The 13,230-nt window shown below is 40.0% G+C and overlaps 1 protein-coding gene and 1 pseudogene across 2 annotated transcripts in view; both read left to right on the top strand.

Annotated features, from left to right (window-relative positions):
- Reln (reelin) overlaps positions 1-13,230 on the top strand; it is a 457,134-nt gene that overhangs the window by 383,122 nt on the left and 60,782 nt on the right. For both annotated transcript variants that reach the window (XM_031380095.1, XM_031380094.1), the window contains exons 42-45: positions 2,492-2,712; positions 7,093-7,240; positions 9,443-9,701; positions 10,540-10,789. In XM_031380095.1, the coding sequence (XP_031235955.1) occupies positions 2,492-2,712; positions 7,093-7,240; positions 9,443-9,701; positions 10,540-10,789 (878 nt within the window). The remainder of the gene's footprint in view (positions 1-2,491; positions 2,713-7,092; positions 7,241-9,442; positions 9,702-10,539; positions 10,790-13,230) is intronic.
- Positions 4,768-5,964, top strand: LOC116097520 (annotated as a pseudogene).

Raw genomic sequence — 13,230 nt, 5'->3', positions numbered from 1 at the left:
GAGAGAGGGAAAGAGGGGTAGGGACAAAGGAAGGGGGAGGGAGAGAGGGGAAGAGAGAAAAGGAGGGAGGGGAGGGAGAGAGAGAGAGAGATGCTTAATGAACCCTTTTCTGTGATTTAATGAACGCTGGATAGAAACATGGACACAAATATAAATAATTAAATATATAATGTTTTCAGTGTCAAGTTTTTATATTTTTTATATTCTTATTAAAATATAATTATATCACTCGCCCCTTCCCTCTCCTCTCTCCAAACCCCTTCCATGCCCCCACTCTCAAACTGACAGCCTCTATATACCGTTATGTTCAAATTATGTGTTGAATTTCCACCTAATTTTATATACATCACCTTTCAGTGGAGCGTCTTTTTGTCTTGAAAATGTCTTAAGTATTATTTTCTGCGGTTTCAAAACAAGTCAGCCAGAGGCCCCACTGAGTGGAGACTGTGGTGTGTTAAAGTTCTAAGTGTCTGTTTCTAAGAGGCAGATCCTTTGAGCATGCTGGCTAGAGAGCAGGCGCTGACATTCACAGGGTGGATGGCAGTGAGAATTTTTCAAACTAAGATCTCAGCCGAAGGGGACCACAGCAACGCCATGCCCATTTGTCCTGGCATTTGCAGTTTCTGTGCCAAGGCAGGCAAGCACTAATAAATACCCAACCAAGGTGCTTCATTTGTATTCAGAACATTTGAATAAATAAGTTCAAACAAAATCCATGTAGGCTTTTCTTCAAAGGAAAACTCTAGCCATTTCCCTCGGCTCAGCAGTCTGAAAGTTCAAAAGGTAAGTGTCTTTGCTGAGACTAAACTCTGACAAGTGTAGGAGAGCCTGCTTTAATTATCAGTTGGCATTTTGGGGACAGCCTAGTCTACCTGGGGTCTTGCTGTAAACAATGAAGCAGTGCGTGAGTCTTCGTCCCTGTGACACTGCAGAGGCTTAGCTAGCTTCAGTCTCTTCACCCATCCCCAACCCCAGTGTTTAATTTCAATTTCAATTTCTCAAATTAAAAACTTTTCAGAATTTAGTTTATATGGTAACAAGAAGATGGATAAATTCATGGGACACAAAAGTAAGTGTCCATGACCTATTGAATGCCCAGCCCTCTATTCCAGCTTCTCTGGGCTTCCAGCTTCTCTGGGCTGACTTTTATACGTGGTTTTTAAAAATGTGTTATTTCTGGACATCTGGTTAGACATATAGATTATTTCCAGTAACATGATTGTACACCAGTAACATGATGAGATAATGTACTTGCTAATTTTGGTGATGATGATGATGATTTGGGGGATATGTGTGGAGGGGAACAGTGGCGGGTTGGTCAATTAGTTAGGTTTATATTTTTAAAAAACAGGAGTTCATGCTGGCCTAGAACTCTCTGTGTAGAGGCTGGCCTCAAACTCATGGGAGTACTTTATTTCTATGTCAGGTTCTGAGATTACAGGTGTGAGCCACCAACCCTGGCATATTCGCTTATATTTTATTAAAATAAATAAATAAAACAAGACATAAGAAGAAGCAACCAAAAAGTAAATCTGAGTTCCTTATTTTTTTCTCTTAAATTTACTGAGCAGCTACTGTGTTTAAAAAAAAAAAATGATACTGGAACCATGAAAAGGTCTAATAAAGGAGGCGTAGATGTTAGCTTCTACAAGCTTTCTGCTAATAGAAGAAGTAGGCACGCTTTTAAAAACTCCAGCAGTCATACTGTAACCATGGAAACGCCGTCACATTGAAAAGCATAACCAGAAGACCCAGCAATTCCACTACCATGCTCTCCAGAACAAATACTGATGCTGTCCGTGTGTTTGCAGAAGCACTGTTCTCAATAGCCAAAAGGTGGAAAGGACCAAGCCAATGAATGAACAAAGCTGATAAATCCCCATGATGAAGCATTAGGAAGGGAAGTCTGACACTTGCTTCAAGTGAATGGGGCTTGAAAACGTGAATGCTGAACGCATATAGCTGAATGCAAACCGTGTGTTGCACAGCTTCATTGCTATGGCATGCTCAGAGTGGGTAAATCCACAGAGGCAGACAGGAGGTTGAAAGTTGCCAAGGGAAAGTAAATGTAGCAGGGCTACTGGGACTTGGGGCTTCCTGTCAGGGCGATGAAGCGCATTGGAACTAGATAAAAGTAGGCACAGAATTGTGCATTTTACATGGTTTGTGGTTGATTTTATGTTTCGTGAGTTTTACATCCATTTTTAAGCAATTCGTTACACAGAGTGTTGACAGTAAACTAGTCTTTACCAAGAGAGCCAGTGTTGGAAGCATAGGAAGAGCAGGTGCGATGTTTTAATAACTGGTCAAAACAAATTAGAATTTTCCTGAAATGACAAGGCTCATTTTCTTCTGCTTCCTGAGTCCTGTTTTCTTTTCCTCAAGTTGATACGTGAGTAGCAGTTTCCCTTTGTGTATGGGCCAGTTGTGCTAACTCTAAGAATGTAATGTTTTATTGGACACCTTTGAGACCCTGTGCCTTGTTTTCCAGATCTGTGCGTTTCCGTTGGTACCAGGGATTTTATCCTGCTGGCTCTCAGCCAGTCACATGGGCCATTGACAACGTCTACATCGGTCCCCAGTGCGAAGAGATGTGCTATGGGCACGGGAGCTGCATCAACGGAACCAAGTGTAGATGTGATCCGGGCTACTCTGGTCCAACCTGTAAAATAAGCACCAAAAATCCTGATTTTCTCAAAGACGATTTTGAAGGTAATCTTTTCTGTGTAGCTCTTGGAAGAATTTACATGTAAACACAATCTGTGATGGCTAATTAACCACTAACATATATTCTAATAGTCATCTTTACAAGTGCTAACACACCAAAGGCCATCGTGAATTTCTTTCTGAATTTTATAGGTTACACGTATGACATGGTGATTAGTGAGAGAGAATGAAGACTTGAAGTGAGAAATTAAAAGGTTATTTTCACCACTTCTTGTAAAATTTATTTAATTTTCAATAGGCAGGTTAGATCATTAATGTCTTGATACTTCTATTGATGGAATAGTTGTACACATATGAACCTATAAGAAAAATCAAACAAATTCCTTTAGTTAACTATATATAACATTTGACATTTATTAGCTAGTTGAGAATTTTGCACAGCATATTCTGATCATATTTACTGTCTCTCCTCCGACTCTTCCTAGATCTACTGATCCACTCATCTCCTGTCCCACCCAACAGTGTCTTTTTTATTTCTGCTTTGTGGGGCCTTCCACGGGGAATGGTCTTACCAGGGCTATACTCTTAGACAACCCCATTTCTCCCTCTCTCAACAGCAGACCGTAGCCAGTAGCTCCCTCATGCTGGGACGTGGTCTGGCTGGGCATGTTCAGGTCTTGTACATGCTATTACACCTGCTTTATTTTCATGACTTTTTATATCACATGTAATTGCTGATAAGTGGCAAAAGAATATGTCTAAGGGATAATCTTAGATTATAAGAAACAATTTTTCAGAAACCCTGGTTCTACCAACTGTCCAAGCAGCCTCTCCTTTTCCACACCTTTGTTTTACATCAATGCATATGATGACAGTGTTATGACAAAGAAAAGTATACATTATATACTAGTTATTTTGGGAGCATCTAAATTGTAGATGTGTTCTTTTACCAAAGGTTGGATTAAACATTTTTTTATGGTGAGCCAATACAGCAGCTATGCATGTTAATGAATCAGACCAAAAGATAGTGTTTTCCTCCATTTTCTATAAGACTTTTAATTATTTTTATTTTTAATAATTATAAAATATTAATAATTTTATTATCATTATTTTACAATATATTTTGAAACCGCCTTTAGTTATAGCATACAGTAAAACATTACACTGCCATAAAACATTTGAACTATTGATGTTTGCTACCATGTATATGAACCTTGGAAATAATACAGTAAATAAAAGAAACCAGACCCTCTCCCAAATAATTTCATTGCATATTCTGTTTGTGTGAAACATCCCAAAAACAGATTGGTTGGTTGCCAGGGATGCAGAAGAAAGGGAAGCTACTGCTTTATTGATATAGGTTTCTCCTTGGGGGAATATTTATTGATACAGGCTTCTTCTCCTTGAGGGGACGAAAACTTAAAATAGTTACTGAGGAAGGTTTTACATCAGAAATATACTAAATACCATTGGATTATTCATGTTTAAATTGTTAATACAGTAAACATGTCTTGTGTTTTTTACCTCATTTAAAAAAAAAACTAAGTCTAAGATTCATATCTGAGTAGATTTGAAAACCGGCTTTGAAAGACATTTAACAGCAACTATTAAATTATATTTAACTTTCTATGATTAAAAAAAATCCATTTTCAAAAGATTCTGTGTTCTTCCTCCATTAACACTGCCTCACATTAGAAAGAACATGGTAAAGATGCTGTGTCCCAGGCTCCCTTTCTTCTGGCCTCTCATTTGCTTCCTGACTAATCAGCATTTTTCTTTGACGTGTTGCTTGCCTGGCTGAACCATCGATATTGGGAAAAGCCCCTCTCTGACAAGTGAACCTTTCTATCAGTCAAGGCTGAAAACATCGAAAATGCTCATATGATAAAGAGTACTCTTATATCAAACTGCACTTTTAATGTTTATGGCTTTACATTTTAAAACTACATGACACATCCCGTCATACTTCTTTGAAAATACGATACAGGGAACTTTCCAGAACGCTCGGTGGGTGGTGGAGGAGCAGTGTCTGGCCAAGCTGCACTATGCCATGCTCCTCTTTCCATTCTCCAGCACCAACCTGCTCACTGGCTGTAAAAAATGGTAAAAGAAACAACTTCTTATGATGTTTTGGAGGTCAAACCCAATGCCTCCTAGGAATAATTGAAAAAGACATATAGAAAAATGGCCTTGAAGTACCACCCTGATAAGAATCCAAATGAAGGAGAAAAGTTTAAACAGATTTCTCAAGCTCATGAAATTCTTGCTGATTCCAAAAAAAGGGGGGGATTATATGATAAAAGAGGCGAGCAGACAATTAAAGAGGGTGGAGCGGGTGGTGGTTTTGGCTTGCCCATGGATGTTTTTGATATGTTCTTTGGAGGAAGAGGAAGAATGCAAAGAGAAAGGAGAGGTAAAATGTTTTGCATCAGCTCTCAGTGACCTTAGAAGACTTATATAATGGTGCAACAAGAAAACTGGTTCTACAAAAGAATGTGATTTGTGACAAATGTGAAGCCAAGATGACAAGAAAGGAGCCGTAGAATGCTGTCCCAACTGCTAGGGGATGGGCATGCACAGAAAGATTTATCAAATTGGACCAGGAATGGTTCAGCAAATTCAGTCAGTGTGCATGGAGTGCCAGTGTGCATGGAGAATGCATCAGTCCTAAAGACAGATGTAAAAGCTGCAATGGAAGAAAGGTAGTTTGAGAGAAGAAAATTTTAGAAGTTCATATTGATAAAGGCATGAAAGATGGTCAAAAGATAACACTCCACAGTGAAGGAGACCAAGAACCAGGACTGGAGCCAGTAGATATTATCGTTGTGGTAGGTCAGAAGGACCATGCTGTTTTTGCAAGGCAAGGAGAAGACCTCTTCTTGTGTATAGACATACTGCTGCGTGAAGGATTGTGTGGCTTCCAAAAGCCAATATCTACTCTTGACAACTGAACCACAGTCATTACCTCTCATCCAGGTCAGATTGTCAAGCATGGGGGTATAAAATGTGTGCTAAGTGAAGGTATGCCGTTATACCATCAGCCATATGAAAAGGGACATCTAATCATTGAGTTTAAGGTAAACTTTCCTAAAAAATAGCTTTCTCTCTCCTGATAAACAATCTTTGCTGGACAAACTCCTTCCTGAAAGGAAGGAAGTAGAAGAGACTGATAAAATGGATCAGGTTGAACTGGTGGACTCTGATCCAAATCAGGAATGATGGTATCATTATAATGGAGAAGCATATGAGGATGATGAACATCACCCCAGAGGTGGCGTTCAATGTCAGACCTCTTAATAGGCCAGTCACTCTTTGACATTCTATATGCAGTAGTGAACGTGGGAAGGACTGTAATCATAATATGCTTACTACTTGGCTATTGTTTTTATTTTCATATTCAGCTACAGTAGTGTTTTAAAAGTTAAATGAGAATAAACGCAAATATAAAAGCCCTGACTTTGCCCTGTATGTATGGTGACTTCAGTGTTCAAGATGAAAATGTATACTTGTAAAAAATGGTTTAAAAATTTCCCAAGGCAGTGGTGGCATACGCCTTTAATCCCAGCACTTGGCAGAGGCAGGCAGATTTCTGAGTTCCAGGACAGCCTGGTCTACAGAGTGAGTTCCAGGACAGCCAGGGCTACACAGAGAAACTCTGTCTTGAAAAAAAAAAAAAAAAAAAAAAGCTCCCTAGCATCTGCTAGGCCATGTCTTGTGTAACTGATAATAGCTATGCACATTAGACTGGCATGCTAGGTGGGTGTTGTATGACCCTTCATTGTTAAGCTATGGGATTAAAATTCTGTAACTAGTAATCAAAAGAAAAAAATTAGTTACATGTTGGTCTGTCTAGTTGTATGAAGTGACCTAATTGTGATGCCTTTGCATTGTATTGGCTCAACCATTACTAGACGGTGGCATAATACATTTCAGCCATGTTATTAGTAATAGAAATGATACATTTCTAAAGAAGTTTATCATAAGCTATGAATATATATATACACATGTATATATATATATACAGAACATGATCACCTTTTCCCCTTCTCAAACCATGATAAGCCCTTGCTTGGGTGTAGTGACTTCCAAAACCCAATAACTTACAAATTAAAGAGATGAGATCTGTAAGTGGAGGGGCAATTTGCATGCATAATACAGGAAAGGTGTTCCTTAGGCCTATAACAGGCTTTCTATTCGACTTAGGCCCCAACATAATATTTAATATTGGTAATATAGCAAATTATGAATAGGTTTGTTGTATGTTTGAAGTCATATGCTTACATGCTTAAATCTGTATATCAGAATTTAAGCAGTTACTGAAATGTATGACTGTCTAATGTACTGATTACAACGTGTTTAAAAAAAAGAAAATATAATACAACTATATTCATGGTCACAGGTAAACAACATTTTCCACTTTCTCAGGTCAACTGGAATCCGACCGATTCTTACTGATGAGTGGTGGGAAGCCATCTCGGAAGTGTGGGATCCTTTCCAGTGGGAACAATCTCTTCTTCAACGAGGATGGCTTGCGCATGCTGGTAACACGGGACCTGGATTTATCACATGCTAGGTAATTGTGGCACACAGTTGTGGACATGAAGCAGAAGCCAGGAACTCTCAAGGGTGACACCTTCCATGTTGATGTTAGGCACCGCTCTGTTTAAAGTCCCCAACAAGACACAGATCACATAATTTCTAGTTCAAGACCTATGTTCGTTCAGTACCAACGTCAGCTGTGAAACACCTAAACAAACAAAGTCTAGTATCTGTTATTTTATAGTCTTGAGACAATAACAATTCACTCTAACTTCAAAAAAGTAACATTGCATCTATTTTATCCTCCTTCTACTGACTATATCATTAACACTTGAACTATAATGAAAATATGTACAATTATTATACTGTCTTAGTAAGAAGCTCAGTAGAAATATATCCTCAAGTTATTCATCATTAAGTTTATCTTCATTAGCAAATATTTAGTGAGAATATTTGAAGTATGGTCCATGGTGTTCGTAATCAACTGCCCAGTGCCTCACTAGCACAGAAGTCATTTTCTAAATTGAGCATAGTTACTCAGAAAAAAAACACACATTAAGCTCGCTCAGAAAGTCATGCCCTGTCAGAATGTATATCCCTTGGTCACTTGATGAGCCAGAACCTTATCAGCAAAAATATAATGTACAGTTTAATGTGTGTAAAATGCAGCCCTGACCTATTTTTAAAAGAACAAGGAAATCTTGTTTATGGTCTTAAAACATTTCATACTACTTTTAAATACATCTGAACATTCCCTCTTTTTCCTGACTCTTAATCTCTGATTATAAATAATATAATTCATAGAAAATAAAAATCTATCTAAAATAATTTTATAGTTACTGAAAGCAAAATTTTATTCTATCCCATTCTAATGTACATAGTTTAATTTGTATTATTTATGCCAGATTCTTGAATAGCATCCATGTTCTCTAATTTAGAAATTATTAAGTTTTCCAAATAAGTACTTCAGATATATTTTTAAGTAGTAATTTCGTGTTTATATTATCACTAAATTAATATGAACATCTGTCTAATACAAACAGATAGTACTCCTAGTTTTTCCTAGATAAATACTGTTCTCGTTTGTGTAAACATCACTAGGCACTAACAATGCACGCTTCCATTAATCAAATGTTAAAAGCTGCATTAAAAAAGACTGCTCTTGCAGTTGCATGCTGTGTGGGATTTGCATATATTGACCTTAAACTGTTCAGTGTAAGATCTCAGTGTTTTCAGGGCCATGATGTAAATAAACAGAGGTTGGGAGAATCGTGAGCAATGAGTAGCATCGTGTATGACACTGATAGCACTTATTATCAGTCCTGTTACATTATTGAGTACGTGTGTTAGATTTGACATGAAATTTATTCTGCTTTACCAGTTAGAATAGTGGCCAGACTGGGCACCAGCAGCTTGCTTGCCAAAGATAACATGTGAGCCAGTTTTCATTGGCACCCCAGCTGGTCGCTGCCGCTCTGTCCACCTCCCTGCCAGCTAGGAAAGCTGCCACTGGCTGGCCGCCACAGTTCTCAGAAGCCAGTATCATCCATATCCAGACCCAGCAACAGTAAGAGTCTGGCAAGCCTACCACCACCAACAAACCACACTCACACTTCCCCTTCCCCTGGCACAAGAGACAGAAGAGAGGCCCAGACTTAACACACCTCTTCCAAAAGTGGCCTGGTCTTTTCGAAAAGAGGAGCTACAACTCCTGCATGTAAATGTGTCTCCTAAACCAAGAGATACAAGCTCTATAAAGCTTCTGGTAAGATGGGAATGGATAATTTTGCCAGTAATGCGGCACCTGTATTTTAGAGAGGAGGGAGAAAATATATATATGTCTAGTTCCAAACATTGAGGACTGGGATTCGGTTGTCTTCACCAGACAAACAATGTACTCACAGACTTGAACAGCCTTTGGATCTCTCCCAAGATCTTATAAAGTAGCCAAGGGAAGCAATGGTACTGCCTTTCCTCTGGCACCTTGGAGAAGAAATTCAAGATGCAAATATGAGCCAGAATTGCCTTTTTTTCACACTTCACATTTAATTAACTCTCATTCACATTAAGACAGAAAAAAATCAAGCTTTGAAGTGATTGTTTGGACAGTCATTAGGCCATTCTGTTTATTAACATCATCCATTGCCTCATACTGCCTGGGTGCTTGCCTTTTGTTAATGATGGGGGTTTCTCTTGGAAGTAAAAGATTACATACAGTAAGGCCCTCTGGTGTCAGGTTTGTGCAGTTCTTCATGAGACTGGGATGTGGTAAAGGTGTTCCAGACCCCAGGAGCCAGCCTGTGCTTCTACAGTACTCCCTCAATGGTGGCCTCTCCTGGAGTCTTCTTCAAGAGTTCCTCTTCAGCAACTCCAGCAATGTGGGCAGGTACATCGCCCTGGAAATGCCCCTGAAAGCCCGTTCAGGTTCTACACGCCTCCGATGGTGGCAGCCATCTGAAAATGGGCACTTCTATAGCCCCTGGGTGATCGACCAGGTCAGTCTCTTCAGAATTATCTACTTTAACTGTTTTGACTTTAGAATGCATGTTAGCCCAACTCCCATGCTGGTAGAAGCGCAGACAGACAGTCGAATGACTTGCCCAAGGGCACACAGCTAGATTAGATATGGCATTTAACTTCCTTTCATTCTCTAGTCCCTCAATTGCCTAAGCCTATAAAAATAAATGGCACAACAGAAGGCCTAGGTTGTGTTCAGAGAGGATGCTGCCATATGGACAGAGGGACTTTATCAAGCGTGATACAAGGTTATAATTCTCCAAAAAGGGAAGCATGCAAATTAGTATTGATGCCGCATGCAATTGTGCTCAAATCCTCTTTTCCAGCCTTTGATGCAAAATAAATACATAAATCTCCCTCGCATCTTTCTGGACTGCTCTAAAGGATCTTCATACATAATACAGTGCATCAAACAGGACTCAGAGAACCTGTCCACAAATAGTCAAGTTCATGCACAGAATTGCAACTGAAATGCCTCAGGGCACATTTGTCCTTAAATAGAAATCTCACATGGAAAACAATCACAGGCAAGCCAAATTTTGCTCTCCCAGCTTGGGGACATGTGCTTTCCAATGGCACAGTTTGGCCCACGAATGGCTGTGAATGGTTTTGTCAGTCCTTTGATTTGTTTTCTGTAGCTCCTTGCCAGATGGGCAAGCAGACCACAGAAACAAGAGCCTTCTGAAAACCCCCTAACATTATGCTGGTTGTACAGTACCAGATTTGAGATAGCTGACAGATCAAAACAAACAAAAACAATTGAACTCTTCTGGATGTTAAAACCCAAATCTGGGGTGTTCTAAAAATGCATTTCAGATTCTTATTGGAGGAAATATCTCTGGTAATACAGTCTTAGAAGATGATTTCTCAACTCTGGACAGCAGAAAGTGGCTGCTTCACCCAGGAGGCACCAAGATGCCTGTGTGTGGCTCCACAGGCGATGCCCTGGTCTTCATTGAAAAGGCCAGCACCCGTTACGTGGTCACCACAGACATTGCTGTGAATGAGGACTCATTCCTACAGATTGATTTTGCTGCCTCCTGCTCAGTCACAGACTCTTGCTATGGTAAGTATTCCGTGCTCAGACAGAGGGACAGAAGCCTGGGTGTCCATGGCTGCCTCTGCAGTGGGACTGGTCAGAACCTGTGTCACGGGGCTTAGGGAGATGGCTTAGTAAAAGTTCTTACTGGGCAAGCTTGGCAACCTGAGTTCTGCTTCCCATCGCCCCCCCTAAAAGGCCAAGTGTGGCTGTATATTCCTATAGTTCTATGCTGAGAAGGCAGAGCTCACTGGATCTCACTGGCCAGCTAGTTAGATTAATCAGTGAGCCTCAAGCTCAGTGGCAGTCCCCAAGAAGCAATAGAGGAAAGTACTCAGTCACCACCACTGGCTTATTTGCACAGATATGAACACACACATGCATATATGAACACACACACACACTTAAGTATCCAAGTGATAGTGTTATGTACACTAATGATCACAGTACATTTTAAGTTCTTGGGACCTTCTTGAAACTTTAATTTTTCTCAGCAGCATTGTGTTGTTAAGTATATGTTTTTAAAGCATTGTGGACAGGTTGAGTTTGAGAAGCTCAATCAATCAGATATCCACCTGGAGATGTAGTTCCCTTGGAAGACTGCACACCTAGCATACATACACGGATCCCTGGACTCACTCCCAGCACCATGTGAATTGCATGGTAGCACACGCCTGCCATCCAAGCTCTTGGGAGGTGGAATCAGAAAGAGAATACAAATGTCGTTGTTGTACAGTCTTGACCCTCTCCCTGAATTACAGACACCCCCCCCCCGAGTTTACTGAGGAACCTCAGTCCTGTGCCACCCTCTAGGACACATCTGGGATGATGTGGGCCCTTGTTCTTTCTTAGATCAGAGATGGTGCCTAAGAGAGGAGCTTTGTTTCTCTGTGACCAAATTTTCATATTTCTATGATTTTGAACTTTATTAGGAAGAATTCCAGAAGAATACTTTGTACCTCAATCACAGTTAACACTAGTCAGCGGGGGTGGAACTTGTGGAAAAAATGGGCAAGCAGAAGGTACACGTTCTATATTCAGTAGGTATATTCTGTTTGAACAGGTGCCTCAAAAATGTAGTATTACAGATGGCAGAAGGAGAGTGGTCTATGGAATGGAACTAATGTAAAGTGTAATGCAAACTCAGAAGAGGTAGTGTTGATGAATGTGGTCCCATCTAAGAGTTAGAGAACATTTGACAATGAGATATGTCTCCACTGGTCCTGTATGGCTGGAATGGATTTTAAATGGTAGATCGATCAGAAGAAGCCATTCCAAACTGAAACCATAGCTTAAGAAAAGAAGGCTCCCCTGGCCATAGTAAAGCTGAAGGAGAATGAAGCATATTGGCCCTAAAAAGAGAAATATAGTTGGTATTCTGCTGTCCTAATCCTTCAGTAACTTAAGGAGTCAATGAAAATAACAAAGGAAGCTGTCACAAGGTTGACCCAACAACACCAGAGCTAGACTTGACCCTCATAAGCCAGGTATGTGTGCTTCCACCACAGGCAGGCACAGCCTCCTGAGAGGTACAATGAATAAAATACTGAAAGAAGAAAGGGACTAAGTAGAGGAAGCCACAAATCTCAAGGAGCCTTAAAGGGCAGGTACAGAAACTTGTATTTGACAAGGTCATAAGTAGGAGACAATAGGTTCAGAAGAGTATTGTCCTGGTTTCGTTTCTGTTGCTATAATAGAATACCTGGACAAACATCAGGTTAGGGAAGAAAGAAGTTTATTCCATCTCATCGTTCTGAGTCATACCCCATCTTTGTGGGGAAGTCAAACCAAGAATATCAAATAGCTAATCGTCAAAACTATAATCGAGAAACGAATATAGTCTATAGTATAGAGAAATGAATGCATGCATGCTCATTTGACTGTTTGCTAGATCAGCTCTATTTCTCCACTCTTGTATAGTTCAAGCCCCTGCCTAGGGAATGACACTGCCCACAATTCTCTGGTTCTTACTTTATCAACCGATTTAATTAAGACAATCCCCAAAGCCAACCTATTGCAGACAACTCCTCATTGAGACTCTTTTACCAGGTAATTCTAGTTTGTGTCTATATTGACAGTGAATGCTGTTACAAGAATCATGATGTTTTAGGGGAGGTTAGCTCTGAGACAGTAAGGAGAGAGGAATCCTAGTTAAATATAGTATAGCAGTAATCTCCAATGCAAGCATGGGGAAGACAGTCATGGGGTACCAAAGTGGTGAAGGGAGATAGAGAGGGCAGAGGGGATGTGAGACACTGAGAACAATCAAACCAGGGCTGCAAGACAGTCTTGGCACAGAGGAGACAAGCCAGAGGACTCAACTCTTGGAAATGTAGTCTGAATTTTAAACCCAGAGAACTAGTGTCAAAAAAAAAAAAATCACCATTGATGAAGTTTGGTGGTTAAGAAAATGTGTTTATATAAGGAAGGAAAGGGCTTGTTCCTCTTAGTTCTTGTGACAGTATTTT

Source organism: Mastomys coucha, unplaced genomic scaffold (assembly GCF_008632895.1).
Source record: "Mastomys coucha isolate ucsf_1 unplaced genomic scaffold, UCSF_Mcou_1 pScaffold19, whole genome shotgun sequence".
In the NCBI taxonomy this organism is placed as follows: Eukaryota; Metazoa; Chordata; class Mammalia; order Rodentia; family Muridae; genus Mastomys; species Mastomys coucha.
The sequence above is the reverse complement of the archived record's forward strand: the minus strand, read 5'-3'. Positions and strand labels throughout refer to the sequence as shown.